This window comes from Rana temporaria, chromosome 13, assembly GCF_905171775.1.
Source record: "Rana temporaria chromosome 13, aRanTem1.1, whole genome shotgun sequence".
NCBI lineage: Eukaryota > Metazoa > Chordata > Amphibia > Anura > Ranidae > Rana > Rana temporaria.
In genome coordinates, this window is record NC_053501.1 from 33,274,803 (window position 1) to 33,292,981 (window position 18,179).

The following is an 18,179-nucleotide window of genomic DNA, read 5'->3' on the forward strand; positions in this document are numbered from 1 at the left end:
CATCACTATACCACTATGACATCACAAAACTATGACATCACTATACCACTATGACAACACTATACCACTATGACATCACTATACCACTATGACATCCCACCACTATGACATCACTATACCACTATGACATCACACCACTATGACATCACTATACCACTATGACATCACACCACTATGACATCACTATACCACTATGACATCACTATACCATCACACCACTATGACATCACTATACCACTATGACATCACACCACTATGACATCACTATACCACTATGACATCACACCACTATGACATCACTATACCACTATGACATCACACCACTATGACATCACTATACCACTATGACATCACACCACTATGACATCACTATACCACTATGACATCACCGCTTCTTCAGATACAAGATATATTATACAGGAGTGACGGGGAGGTTCTATGACATCACACCACTATGACATCACTTTACCACTATGACATCAAACCACTATGACATCACTATATCACGATGACATCGCACCACTATGACATCACTATACCACTATGACATCACACCACTATGACATCACTATACCACTATGACATCACAAAACTATGACATCACTATACCACTATGACAACACTATACCACTATGACATCACTATACCACTATGACATCATTATACCACTATGACATCACACCACTATGACATCACTATACCACTATGACATCACACCACTATGACTTCACTATACCACTATAACATCACTATACCACTATGACATCACTATACCATCACACCACTATGACATCACTATACCACTATGACATCAAACCACTATGACATCACTATACCACTATGACATCACTATATCACTATGACATCACTATACCATCACTATACCACTATGACATCACTATACCACTATGACATCACACCACTATGACATCACACCACTATGACATCACTATACCACTATGACATCACACCACTATGACATCACACCACTATGACATCAAACCACTATGACATTACTATACCACTATGACATCCCACCACTATGACATCACTATACCACTATGACATCATTATACCACTATGACATCACACCACTATGACATCACAATACCACTATGACATCACACCACTATGACATCACTATACCACTATGACATCACTATACCACTATGACATCACTATACCATCACACCACTATGACATCACTATACCACTATGACATCACTATACCACTATGACATCACTATATCACTATGACATCACTATACCACTATGACATCCCACCACTATGACATCACTATACCACTATGACATCACACCACTATGACATCACTATACCACTATGACATCACTATAGCACTATGACATCACTATACCACTATGACATCACTATACCACTATGACATCACACCACTATGACATCACTATACCACTATGACATCCCACCACTATGACATCCCTATACCACTATGACATCACACCACTATGACATCACTATACCACTATGACATCACTATACCACTATGACATCACTATACCACTATGACATCACCGCTTCTTCAGATACAAGATATATTATACAGGAGTGACGGGGAGGTTCTATGACATCACACCGCTATGACATCACTATACCACTATGACATCACTATACCACTATGACATCAAACCACTATGACATCACTATACCACTATGACATCAAACCACTATGACATCACTATACCACTATGACATCACTATATCACTATGACATCACTATACCACTATGACATCACCGCTTCTTCAGATACAAGATATATTATACAGGAGTGACGGGGAGGTTCTATGACATCACACCACTATGACATCACTTTACCACTATGACATCAAACCACCATGACATCACTTTACCACTATGACATCCTACCACTATGGCATCACTATACCACTATGACATCACACCACTATGACATCACACCACTATGACATCACTATACCACTATGACATCACCGCTTCTTCAGATACAAGATATATTATACAGGAGTGACGGGGAGGTTCTATGACATCACACCACTATGACATCACTTTACCACTATGACATCAAACCACTATGACATCACTATATCACGATGACATCGCATCACTATGACATCACTATACCACTATGACATCACACCACTATGACATCACTATATCGCTATGACATCACACCACTATGACATCACTATACCACTATGACATCACTATACCACTATGACATCACACCACTATGACATCACTATACCACTATGACATCACAAAACTATGACATCACTATACCACTATGACAACACTATACCACTATGACATCACTATACCACTATGACATCCCACCACTATGACATCACTATACCACTATGACATCACACCACTATGACATCACTATACCACTATGACATCACACCACTATGACATCACTATACCACTATGACATCACTATACCACTATGACATCACTATACCATCACACCACTATGACATCACTATACCACTATGACATCACACCACTATGACATCACTATACCACTATGACATCACACCACTATGACATCACTATACCACTATGACATCACACCACTATGACATCACTATACCACTATGACATCACACCACTATGACATCACACCACTATGACATCACTATACCACTATGACATCACCGCTTCTTCAGATACAAGATATATTATACAGGAGTGACGGGGAGGTTCTATGACATCACACCACTATGACATCACTTTACCACTATGACATCAAACCACTATGACATCACTATATCACGATGACATCGCACCACTATGACATCACTATACCACTATGACATCACACCACTATGACATCACTATACCACTATGACATCACAAAACTATGACATCACTATACCACTATGACAACACTATACCACTATGACATCACTATACCACTATGACATCATTATACCACTATGACATCACACCACTATGACATCACTATACCACTATGACATCACACCACTATGACTTCACTATACCACTATAACATCACTATACCACTATGACATCACTATACCATCACACCACTATGACATCACTATACCACTATGACATCACACCACTATGACATCACTATACCACTATGACATCACTATATCACTATGACATCACTATACCATCACTATACCACTATGACATCACTATACCACTATGACATCACACCACTATGACATCACTATACCACTATGACATCACACCACTATGACATCACTATACCACTATGACATCACACCACTATGACATCACACCACTATGACATCAAACCACTATGACATTACTATACCACTATGACATCCCACCACTATGACATCACTATACCACTATGACATCATTATACCACTATGACATCACACCACTATGACATCACAATACCACTATGACATCACACCACTATGACATCACTATACCACTATGACATCACTATACCACTATGACACCACTATACCATCACACCACTATGACATCACTATACCACTATGACATCACTATACCACTATGACATCACTATATCACTATGACATCACTATACCACTATGACATCACTATACCACTATGACATCACACCACTATGACATCACTATACCACTATGACATCACTATACCACTATGACATCACTATATCACTATGACATCCCACCACTATGACATCACTATACCACTATGACATCACACCACTATGACATCACTATACCACTATGACATCACTATACCACTATGACATCACTATACCACTATGACATCACCGCTTCTTCAGATACAAGATATATTATACAGGAGTGACGGGGAGGGTCTATGACATCACACCACTATGACATCACTTTACCACTATGACATCAAACCACTATGACATCACTATATCACTATGACATCGCACCACTATGACATCACTATACCACTATGACATCACTATACCACTATGACATCACTATATCGCTATGACATGACATCACTATACCACTATGACATCACTATACCGCTATGACATCACTATACCACTATGACATCACACCACTATGACATCACTATACCACTATGACATCACTATACCACTATGACATCACACCACTATGACATCACTATACCACTATGACATCACACCACTATGACAACACTATACCACTATGACATCACTATACCACTATGACATCCCACCACTATGACATCACTATACCACTATGACATCACACCACTATGACATCACTATACCACTATGACATCACTATAGCACTATGACATCACTATACCACTATGACATCACACCACTATGACATCACACCACTATGACATCACTATACCACTATGACATCCCACCACTATGACATCCCTATACCACTATGACATCACACCACTATGACATCACTATACCACTATGACATCACTATACCACTATGACATCACTATACCACTATGACATCACCGCTTCTTCAGATATAAGATATATTATACAGGAGTGACGGGGAGGTTCTATGACATCACACCGCTATGACATCACTATACCACTATGACATCACTATACCACTATGACATCAAACCACTATGACATCACTATACCACTATGACATCACACCACTATGACATCACTATACCACTATGACATCAAACCACTATTACATCACTATACCACTATGACATCAAACCACTATGACATCACTATACCACTATGACATCACTATATCACTATGACATCACTATACCACTATGACATCACCGCTTCTTCAGATACAAGATATATTATACAGGAGTGACGGGGAGGTTCTATGACATCACACCACTATGACATCACTTTACCACTATGACATCAACCACCATGACATCACTTTACCACTATGACATCCTACCACTATGACATCACTATACCACTATGACATCACACCACTATGACATCACTATACCACTATGACATCACACCACTATGACATCACTATACCACTATGACATCACACCACTATGACATCACACCACTATGACATCACTATACCACTATGACATCACCGCTTCTTCAGATACAAGATATATTATACAGGAGTGACTGGGAGGTTCTATGACATCACACCACTATGACATCACTTTACCACTATGACATTAAACCACTATGACATCACTATATCACGATGACATCGCATCACTATGACATCACTATACCACTATGACATCACACCACTATGACATCACTATATCGCTATGAAATAACACCACTATGACATCACTATACCACTATGACATCACTATACCACTATGACATCACTATACCACTATGACATCACTATACCACTATGACATCACAAAACTATGACATCACTATACCACTATGACAACACTATACCACTATGACATCACTATACCACTATGACATCCCACCACTATGACATCACTATACCACTATGACATCCCACCACTATGACATCACTATACCACTATGACATCACACCACTATGACATCACTATACCACTATGACATCACTATACCACTATGACATCACTATACCATCACACCACTATGACATCACTATACCACTATGACATCACACCACTATGACATCACTATACCACTATGACATCAAACCACTATGACATTACTATACCACTATGACATCCCACCACTATGACATCACTATACCACTATGACATCATTATACCACTATGACATCACACCACTATGACATCACTATACCACTATGACATCACTATACCACTATGACATCACTATACCACTATGACATCACTATACCATCACACCACTATGACATCACTATACCACTATGACATCAAACCACTATGACATCACTATACCACTATGACATCACTATATCACTATGACATCACTATACCATCACTATACCACTATGACATCACTATACCACTATGACATCACACCACTATGACATCACTATACCACTATGACATCACTATACCACTATGACATCACTATATCACTATGACATCCCACCACTATGACATCACTATACCACTATGACATCACACCACTATGACATCACTATACCACTATGACATCACACCACTATGACATCAAACCACTATGACATTACTATACCACTATGACATCCCACCACTATGACATCACTATACCACTATGACATCATTATACCACTATGACATCACACCACTATGACATCACTATACCACTATGACATCACTATACCACTATGACATCAAACCACCATCACACCACTATGACATCACTATACCACTATGACATCAAACCACTATGACATCACTATACCACTATGACATCACTATATCACTATGACATCACTATACCATCACTATACCACTATGACATCACTATACCACTATGACATCACACCACGATGACATCACTATACCACTATGACATCACTATACCACTATGACATCACTATATCACTATGACATCCACCACTATGACATCACTATACCACTATGACATCACACCACTATGACATCACTATACCACTATTACATCACTATACCACTAGGACATCACTATACCACTATGACATCACCGCTTCTTCAGATACAAGATATATTAAACAGGAGTGACGGGGAGGTTCTATGACATCACACCACTATGACATCACTATACCACTATGACATCACTATACCGCTATGACATCACTATACCACTATGACATCACTATACCACTATGACATCACTATACCACTATGACATCACACCACTATGACATCACTATACCACTATGACATCACACCACTATGACATCACTATACCACTATGACAACACTATACCACTATGACATCACTATACCACTATGACATCCCACCACTATGACATCACTATACCACTATGACATCACTATACCACTATGACATCACTATACCACTATGCCATCACTATACCACTATGACATCACTATACCACTATGACATCACTATACCACTATGACATCACCGCTTCTTCAGATACAAGATATATTATACAGGAGTGACATAATAGTGTGTGACTGTGGGGGGAAGGGACATTAGAGTGTAAGCTCCTCTGTACAGAGACTGATGTGTACAATATTGATATGTGAGATTTTGTATCGGAACTTAATTGCAGTGTTCTGTTCTAAATTGATTTTAATCTGTGTTAATATTGCAGCTTGGCACTTGGCACTATTAGCGGTCATGCCCATGCTCACACCACTATGACATCACTTTACCACTATGACATCAAACCACTATGACATCACTATACCACTATGAAATCACTATACCACTATGACATCACCGCTTCTTCAGATACAAGATATATTATACAGGAGTGATGGGGAGGTTCTATGACATCACACCACTATGACATCACTTTACCACTATGACATCCCACCACTATGACATCACTATACCACTATGAAATCACACCACTATGACATCACTATACCACTATGACATCACTATACCACTATGACATCACACCACTATGACATCACTATACCACTATGACATCACTATACCACTATGACATCACTATACCACTATGACATCACCGCTTCTTCAGATACAAGATATATTATACAGGAGTGACGGGGAGGTTCTATGACATCACACCACTATGGACATCACTATGACATCACACCACTATGACATCACTATACCACTATGACATCACTATACCACTATGACATCACTATACCACTATGACATCACTATACCACTATGACATCAAACCACTATGACATCACTATACCACTATGACATCCCACCACTATGACATCACTATACCACTATGACATCACACCACTATGACATCACTATACCACTATGACATCACTATACCACTATGACATCACTGCTTCTTCAGATACAAGATATATTATACAGGAGTGACGGGGAGGTTCTATGACATCACACCACTATGACATCACTTTACCACTATGACATCCCACCACTATGACATCACTATACCACTATGACATCCCACCACTATGACATCACTATACCACTATGACATCACACCACTATGACATCACTATACCACTATGACATCACTATACCACTATGACATCACCGCTTCTTCAGATACAAGATATATTATACAGGAGTGACGGGGAGGTTCTATGACATCACACCGCTATGACATCACTATACCACTATTACATCACTATACCACTATGACATCACTATACCACTATGACATCACACCACTATGACATCACTATACCACTATGACATCAAACCACTATGACATCACTATACCACTATGACATCACACCACATTGACATCACTATACCACTATGAAATCAAACCACTATGACATCACTATACCACTATGACATCAAACCACTATGACATCACTATACCACTATGATATCACTATGACATCACTATACCACTATGACATCACCGCTTCTTCAGATACAAGATATATTATACAGGAGTGACAGGGAGGTTCTATGACATCACACCACTATGACATCACTTTACCACTATGACATCCCACCACTATGACATCACTATACCACTATGACATCACTATACCACTATGACATCACTATACCACTATGACATCACACCACTATGACATCAGTACACCACTATGACATCACACCACTATGACATCACTATACCACTATGACATCACACCACTATGACATCACTATACCACTATGACATCACTATACCACTATGACATCACTGCTTCTTCAGATACAAGATATATTATACAGGAGTGACGGGGAGGTTCTATGACATCACACCACTATGACATCACTTTACCACTATGACATCCCACCACTATGACATCACTAAACCACTATGACATCACTATACCACTATGACATCCCACCACTATGACATCACTATACCACTATGACATCACACCACTATGACATCACTATACCACTATGACATCACTATACCACTATGACATCACTATACCACTATGATATCACTATATCACTATGACATCACTATACCACTGTGACATCACCGCTTCTTCAGATGCAAGATATATTATACAGGAGTGACGGGGAGGTTCTATGACATCACACCACTATGACATCACTTTACCACTATGACATCACTATCCCACTATGACATCACTATCCCACTATGACATCACTATACCACTATGACATCACCGCTTCTTCAGATACAAGATATATTATACAGGAGTGACGGGGAGGTTCTATTACATCACACCACTATGACATCACTTTACCACTATGACATCAAACCACTATGACATCACTATATCACTATGACATATTTTTATTTTTATTTTATTTTTATTATTTTTATTTTATTATTTTATTATTTTATTTTTATTTTATTTTATTATTTTTATTTTTATTTTATTTTTATTATTTTTATTTTATTGTATTTTTATTTTATTTTTATTTTATTTTATTTATTTTATTATTTATTTTATTTAAAATAGAAAATAAAAATAATAAAATAAATAACTAAAATAAAAATAATAATAAAAAAATAAAATAAAAATACAATAAAATAATAAAATAAAATAAATAAAATAATAAAATAAAAATTATTTTATTATTTTTATTTTCTATTTTATTTAATTATTTTATTTTATTTTATTATTTTATTTTTATTTTTATGTTATTATTTTATTTTATGTTTATTTTTATTTTATTATTTTATTTTATTATTTTATTTTTATTTTATTATTTTATTATTTTATTTTATTTATTTATTTTATTTAATTTCATTATTTTTATTTTCTATCTTATTTTATTAATATTTTTTATTATTTTATTTTTTTATTTTATTTTTATTTTAATTTAATTTTATTATTTTTATTTTATTATTTTATTTTATTTTATTATTTTATTTTATTATTTTATTTTTATTTTATTTTTATTTTTATTTTATTTTTATTTTATTATTTTATTTTATTTTATTATTTTTATTTTATTATTTTATTTTTATTATTATGTTTATTTTATTATTTTATTGTACTTTTATTTTATTTTTATTTTATTTTATTATTTTATTTTTTTTTTTTTATTTTATTTTATTTATTTTATTATTTTTATTTTCTATTTTATTTTATTATTTTATTTAATTTTATTTTATTATTTTATTTTTATTTTATTATTTTATTTTAGTATTTTATTGTATTTTTATTTTATTTTTTTATTATTATTTTTATTTTAGTTATTTATTTTATTATTTTTATTTTATTTTTTATTTTATTATTTTTTTATTTTATTTTAATTTTATTTTATTATTTTATTATTTTATTTTATTTTATTTATTTATTTTATTATTTTATTTTATTATTTTATTTTTATTTTATTTTATTATTTTTATTTTATTTTATTATTTTTATTTTATTATTTTATTTTATTATTTTATTTTATTATTTTATTTTATTATTTTATTTTTATATTATTTTTATTTTTATTTTATTTTTATTTTATTTTATTATTTTTATTTTTATTTTTATTTTATTGTTTTATTTTTATTATTTTTATTTTATTGTATTTTTATTGTATTTTTATTTTATTTTATTTTATTTTTTTATAAAATAATAAAAGAAAATAAAAATAATAAAATAAATAAATAAAATAAAATAAAAATAAAATAAAATAATAAAATAAAAATACAATAAAATAATAAAATAAAAATAATAAAAATAAAAATAAAATAAAATAAAAATAAAAAAAATAAAATAATAAAATAAAATTAAAAAAATAAAAAATAAAATAATAAAATAAAAAATATTTATTTTATTATTTTTATTTTATTATTTTATTTTTATTATTTTTATTTTATTATTTTATTGTATTTTTATTTTATTTTTATTTTATTATTTTATTTTATTTTATTTTATTATTTTATTATGTTATTTTTATTTTATTATTTTATTTTATTTTTATTTTATTTTCTATTTTATTTTATTATATTATTTTATTTTAATTTTATTTTATTATTTTATTTTATTTTATTATTTTATTGTATTTTTATTTTATTATTTTATTATTATTTTTATTTTATTTATTTATTTTATTATTTTTATTTTATTTTTTATATTATTATTTTTTTATTTTAATTTTATTTTATTATTTTTATTTTATTATTTTATTTTATTTTATTAATTTATGTTATTTTATTAAAAATACAATAAAATAATAAAATAAAAATAATAAAAAATAAAAATAAAATAAAATAAAAATAAAAAAAATAATAAAATAAAATAAAATTAAAAAAATTTGTGAATAAAGCACTTGCCTGAAAAACTTGCCGCGGCGTAACGTAAATCGGATACGTTACGCCGCCGCAGAGGTACGCTAATGTACCTGAATCTGGCCCATAGTGTCTACAAACGATGGAATATATTTATGGAATTTTAATTAATAAAAATTGTTTTACTAGTAATGCCAGCGATCAGCGACTAATAGTGGGACTGTGATATCGCGGCAGACAAATCGGTCACCTAACACCATTGACACTTTTTGGGGACCAGTGACACTAATACAATGATCAGTGCTAGAAAATATGCAGTCACTGTACTAATAACACTGTCAGGGAAGGGGGTTAACATCAGGGGCGATCAAAGGGTTAAATGTGTGCCTAGGGAGTGTTTACTAACTGTAGAGTAAGTGCTTGTACTGTGGGAAGACAGAGATCTGTGTTCCTGCTTAGCAGAAGCACAAGATCACTACCTTCCCTATTGACAGACCGCCGTTTGGCTTCTCTCTCGCTGGGTGTCTAGATGTCTCTGCTGGACCCGCTGATTGGCTCCCGTTGTGTCTAATCACAGTAAGAGTGGGTAGCCAGCGGTGCATGAGCGCACCCCAGACCCGGAAGTTCAGAATCACGTATTTGTAGGAGGAGCCGTCGCCCCACAGTAAATAAGGGGCGGTCAGCAAGAGGTTAAAGTGTAAGTAAACCTAACAATTAAATATATTATTTCTCCTTTTCTTTTAAATATTTCTGGTAAATATACCATTGATCGTGTTCTGTCATTCAATAAGTGCAACAAAATATCCAATTGATCCTGTCAGAAATCTTCTAAGCTGATAAAGTCCTTTGCACGCAGGGTGTGTTGCACTGTTCTCGTTTACAATGTTCCCAGCTCTCTTTATAAACAACTGAACCCTCCCCTCTATGTTATGGAGAAGAGGAAAAGAGTAGGTGTTCTGTAATCCTGACATTGGGTGACAACCCTACTCCCCCATAGGTGCAGTACAGTGAGTGTTGTCACCCTAGGACAGGAAAAGTGGTACTGGCAGGATTACCAGTGAAAATAAAGACAGTTAATGAAGCCACCATATTTTAGATTTGTTATAGCTGCAATATATTACACTTTTGTTCTTGGGTTTTACACTATAAAGCCCTCTACACCCAAGTTACTAAACAGCGATCAATGTTGTTGGTGAAAAGTTGCCTTAATCTGCTTGCTGACCAAGGGCCAGATCCAGAGAGAGAGTACGCTGGCGTATCTACTGATATGCCGGCGTACTTTCAAATTACCCGCGTCGTATCTTTAGTTTGAATCCTCAAACCAAGATACAACGGCATCTGGGTTCGATCCGACAGGCATACGGCTTCGTACGCCTTCGGATCGTAGATGCAATACTTCGATGTCCGTTCGCGTCGTTTTCAGCGTCGGGTATGCAAATTAGCTTTTTCCGACGATCCACGAACATACAAGCGGCCGTCGCATTCTCTTACGTCGTCTTTAGTCGGCTTTTTCCGGCGTATAGTTAAAGCTGCTATTTTGAAGCGTATAGATAGACTTGCCATGTTAAAGCGGAGGTTCACCCATAGAGAACACATTTACCCCTTAGATGGATGCTCGTTTTGTCTAGGGGAATCGGCTAGTTGTTTTAAAATATGACCTGTACTTACCGTTTACGAGATGCATCTTCTCCGCCGCTTCCGGGTATAGGCTGCGGGACTGGGCGTTCCTTCTTGATTGACAGTCTTCCAAGAGGCTTCCGACGGTCGCATCCATCGCGTCACGATTTTCCGAAAGAAGCCGAACGTCGGTGCGCAGGCGCAGTATAGAGCCGCACCGACGTTCTGCTTCTTTCGGCTATGGATGCGACCGTCGGAAGCCTCTCGGAAGACTGTCAATCAAGAAGGAACGCCCGCTCCCGAAGACCCATACCCGGAAGCAACGGAGAAGATGCATCTCGAAAACGGGTAAGTACGGCTCATATTTTAAAACAACTAGCCGATTCCCCTAGACAAAACGAGCAGGAATCTAAGGGGAAAAGGTAAAAAAATAAATAAATGGGTGAACTCCCGCTTTAAGTATGGCCGTCGTTCCCGCGTCAAAATTAGAATTTTTTTTGCGTAAGTCGTCCGTGAATAGGGATGGACGTAATTCACGTCTAAGTTAAAAAAATTACGTTGTTGCGACGTCATTTCGCGCAATGCACGGCGGGAAATTTCGAAAACGGAGCATGCGCAGTTCATTCGGCGCGGGGACGCGCTTCATTTAAATTAATCACGCCCCCTACCCGCCGATTTGAATTACGCGCTGAGAGATACACTACGCCGCCGTAACTTACGGCGCAAATTCTTTGTGGATTCAAAGAATGAAAAAGTAAGTTACAGCGGCGTTGCGTATCTCTGATACGCTGCGCCTATCTAAATGCATGTGAATCTGCCCCCAAATGTTTGTTGTTATCATCTGAAAACTGTTGGGCGTGTAGCCAGCATTAGATAAAAAATATCACCGACCAAAAAAAAAATAATAATAAATTCTCCTTTATGGCATTTTAAAAGATGTTTTTGAAAATCTTCTTTTAAATCAATTTTGGGAAATAATGCCACCTATGATTAATTTAATTTAGGAGCAAGGTTAGGAAACATCATGTCAACTCCAATCCTATTGTAATTATGTTATTAGGCAAGTCATCTTGTTTTGTTTTAGCAGAAGATACTTTTTGAAGAAAAAAAAAAGTTGACGTAAGCAGTTGCTTGTCTTACATGTACTGTGTTTGATGTTCCAGGTAGTTCATGTAAGGATCTGCCTTGATTTACTTTGATTGACAAGACTCCCTCTATATATACATATGAAACAAGTAGATGTGCAGAGATCAGCAAAGGAGCAAGAGAGAAAATAGCTTGTAGAAAAGGTTTGAACTGTTTTTATTATTTGTTGTACAAGTGTAGATTTTATAGACAGAGTATTTCTAAAGATTTTCGTGTTTTGATATATTGAAAGTATTTGGATAACTTTTTATTACTCTTTGTGCATTCAGCTGTTTTTTTTTTTTACTACATTTCAAGGTAAATATATTTTTAGATAATTTCAAATGTTTGTCCTGCATGTTAAAGATAATAATGTTGTACCTATAGTAAACGTATGATTTAAAAAAGATTTTTTCCCAAGAATTTGTTTTCATTTTAATCCTAAATTTGTTTTAAATTCTTGTTTAAGATCTATTTAGTATAAAATAATACTTTTAGAGATGTGAACCTGTTTTTTTTTTTAAATACAAAAGTGTATCATATAAGATATTTAAGTTAATATAATATTTTTTTTAGATCTTTGCTTATTTAGGTTGAAAAGTTAGAAAAGTGCACATTCTTTAACTTGTAAAGCTTGCTTCAACTGCTCACCTTTAGAGGTTACTTAAAACGAGTTAAACTCATTTTCTGTGTTAGTCTGCAGGGAAATAATGTTTGTATAGAGATGGCAACTTCACAGAAAGTTTAACAAGTTAGAGGGATTTTTACTTTTTTTTCATACCTATTCTTTACTTTCTTTATCTTAAAAAAAAAAGAATGTTGCAGTGCCAGCCATAGTGACCAGTCACATTTTTTTCTGTCCATTTATATCTTCTTGTCTGTTGATGTAGTAAAATTAACTTGAGTAGATGAAGTTTAGTCAACTGTAAGCCATGCATATTTGATATATAATTTAATATGATGTGATGTACATTACTTTGTATGCTACAAGAGTCATATTTACAATTGTTATCTATGAAGACTTAAGAAATATCATGAAGTTTTTTAAATAACTTCTTCAACTGTTTCAGCTAGATATGAACATAAAAATGCAAAAAACACTGTGATATATTGATTGGACTTATTTAAAAGGTATCTAGATTTAATTTTTTACTTTGAATGGATCAAGGAAGTGTTGGAACTCATTTCAATTTTTTCCTTTTTTTTTTGCTGTATATACCACTGTTGGGTAGATCCAGCCTCTCTGTGTCCTGCTGACCATTGTCACCAGGACTAAAAATTTGATTTGTTACTGAAAGAGGAAGAGGGAAAACTTGATATAATTGTTTAAAACATAGACAGTTTTCTTCTGAAAAAGAAAATTATTTAAAAAATATGGGCTTGTTTGGGCATACATGGTTATTGTATTTTCACTATTCTTATTGATTTGCAATTACTTTATGCAGGTAACGAGTGGCCTCTGTAAACAATGGTTCAAAAAGGTGTTGTCCTGGTTTCACTTCTGGTCTTAAACAGCTACCTGAGCACCTTGGCCATCTCCAACTTCAGCTTGAGAACATTCATTGGCTGTGCCGTTAGGGAATTCACCTTCTTGGCAAAGAAACCTGGCTGTAAGGGTTTACGTGTTACAACAGATGCCTGTTGGGGGCGCTGTGAAACTTGGGAGGTAAGCACCTTCAAAGGTTTTTAGTAAACAGTCTTTTCCCTAATTTCATATTATCTATCTATCTATCTATCTATCTATCTATCTATCTATCTATCTATCTATCTATGTTTGCGGACACCTAACCATGACACCTTTATGAGCTTGTTGGGTAACCCATCCTATATGGAGTTGGCCCGTCTACAGTATGCAGCTATAACAGCCTCAATGTTTTTATATAGCTGCCTTTGTGCACAAGGGCACAGTCATGCTATAATAGAAAAGGGCCTTTCCCAAATACAGTTGAACCTCGGTTTACGAGTAACGCGGTTAACGAGCATTTTGAAAGACGAGCAATTTTTTTTTTTTAAATCCTGACTCAGTTTGCGAGTGTTGTCTTACAACACAAGCAGAATTAAAGCTAATGGGGTGTGCAGTCTCACATTTAGCCAGAGGTGCGGGGCATACTCAGAATCACTCGGAAATACTCAGAAACAATCGGAAACGCGTTTCCGAGGGTTTCCAAGATCAGATGAGCTGTCCCCAAGTATTTCCGAGGCTCTCCAGCGCCCCCACGCTGTATTGCATGCCATAGAAGTCAATGTGGAACGGTTTATCTTCGTTTCCATTGACTTCTTTAAACTTGCTTTTATATGCGAGTGCTTTGGATTATAAGCATTCTCCTGGAACTAATTATGCTCCTTCCCTGGAAATCCCCCGTAATTTGGAGGGGTACCTAAATACCTTTTGCCATACAGTGTTGCTATTCTATGGTGTAGAACACCCTACCAAAAAAAAAGTTTAACTACATTGACTACATGCCAATCTCCTGTGCACACATGGCCGGCATGTAACACAATATGATTGCAGGTGCCCATGTGAACCTAACCTAAAAACATTTTATTTTAGCATTTTTTGGAAAAATTAAATATAAAGAAAGAATTGATTCCTACCTTGGATGCTTCAAATCGTAGCTAAAGCTGAGATGACCCTGTACCTCTAATAATGGTTGGTGAAATTCTATGCATGGACCCTCCATGATGGCAGTTGGACTACGCACACAGCTAATCCGTGGAGAAATTAAATTTCAGACCTGTGTCCCAAGGGATAAATTCTAGCATAATAAATGACTATAGCTATTGAACCTTTCCCTCTATTGATCACTGTATTTGCAGGCCATTCAGCACCTGTCCAGGCTGGCATATATGTATGTTGTAGGTATCTTAAATCTGGAAAATCTTGTAAATGCTAAAAGAAAAGAAAGTAACTTGATTTTTATTTTATTTTCTGTCACAGAAACCCATCCTAGACCCACCCTACATAGATGCTTATCACAGAGTCTGCACCTACAACGAAACAAAGCTGGTTACTGTGAAATTACCAAACTGCCTGCCCAGCGTGGACCCATTCTTCACTTACCCTGTGGCCATCAGATGTGACTGTGGGGTTTGCTCTACTTCAACTACAGAGTGTGAGACGCTTTAAAAAAAAAAAATCTAGCTGGCTTGCTCTGTTTTTACCTACGGTATATAATGGCATTATTTGGGCCAAATAAAATAAATAAAAATCACACATAGTACGCCAATAGCATTAATACAGCAGTTTTTCATTTTCTGGACCATGCAATCACTAGCTTAACTCACAGGAATATTAGATTTATACCTTGTAAGAATATTTTGTGAATCAGACATTAATAAGAAAATAATTTCATGCACTAATAAATCTGTTGAAACTTTGCCTTTAATTTCACAAGTGCCAACATCGTCGATATGTCACTTTATCAGTATCACATATAACAGCTTTGGAAATCAGGCCCCTTGTTAAAGGATTTGTAAAGGTATTTATTTATTTTTAAATAACAAACATGTTGTACTTACCTCCACTGCAGTTCGTTTTGCACAGAGTGGCCCTGATCCTTCTGTTCTGGGGTCCCGCAGCTGCTGTCTCTGCTCCTCCCCGCAATAGCTAACCCCCTCTGGGAAGCTCTCTCCCGAGGGGGTTAGCTTGTGGGCGCGCTCCCGTGTCATACACTCGGCATTCCATAGACGCCAGGTGTAGGACTCGGTCCCGCCCCCGCCAGCCGCGTCATTGAATTTGATTGACAGCAGCAGGAGCCAATGGCTGCGCTGATATCAATCTATCCAATCAACGCCAAAACTCTGTGGAGAAGAAGACCCCATGGGACGCGCAGAGCAGGTGAACGGGCTCAAGTAAGTAAAACGGCGGTGCTGGGGGTCCCATGACAGCGAGGTGTTTTTTCAGGTGAAAAAACACAAGGCTTTACAACCCCTTTAAGCTGGCCATATACTCTTCGATTTTCAAATGAATGTTTGTATAATGTTTGTATAAACAATTGTACAAAAATTCTCAGTACATTTGACAAAAAACAATAATATCACTGCTTTCTCACTCAGAATCTTCCTTCTCGGGTATAAATGTTTATTATTAAATTCATTTGGTCCAATTTCATGTTCATCTATTAATTTGATAAATCAAAAGCACCCTATTCATCCAATCATAAGCCTGCTTGGAGCAACCTTCATCCCTTTATTTGGTACAAGGAAAAATGTCCTAGCTTGGCGTATCCATACCCAAAAA

The 18,179-nt window shown here is 35.2% G+C and overlaps 1 protein-coding gene across 1 annotated transcript; it reads left to right on the plus strand.

Annotated features, from left to right (window-relative positions):
* The first annotated feature begins 13,976 nt into the window (after positions 1–13,976).
* Positions 13,977–17,330, plus strand: GPHB5 (glycoprotein hormone subunit beta 5). Its single transcript, XM_040332403.1, has 3 exons — positions 13,977–14,103; positions 15,385–15,605; positions 16,878–17,330. The coding sequence occupies exons 2-3, from the start codon at positions 15,408–15,410 to the stop codon at positions 17,064–17,066; spliced, it is 387 nt and encodes a 128-aa protein (XP_040188337.1). The 5' UTR covers positions 13,977–14,103; positions 15,385–15,407; the 3' UTR covers positions 17,067–17,330.
* Positions 17,331–18,179: the final 849 nt, after the last annotated feature.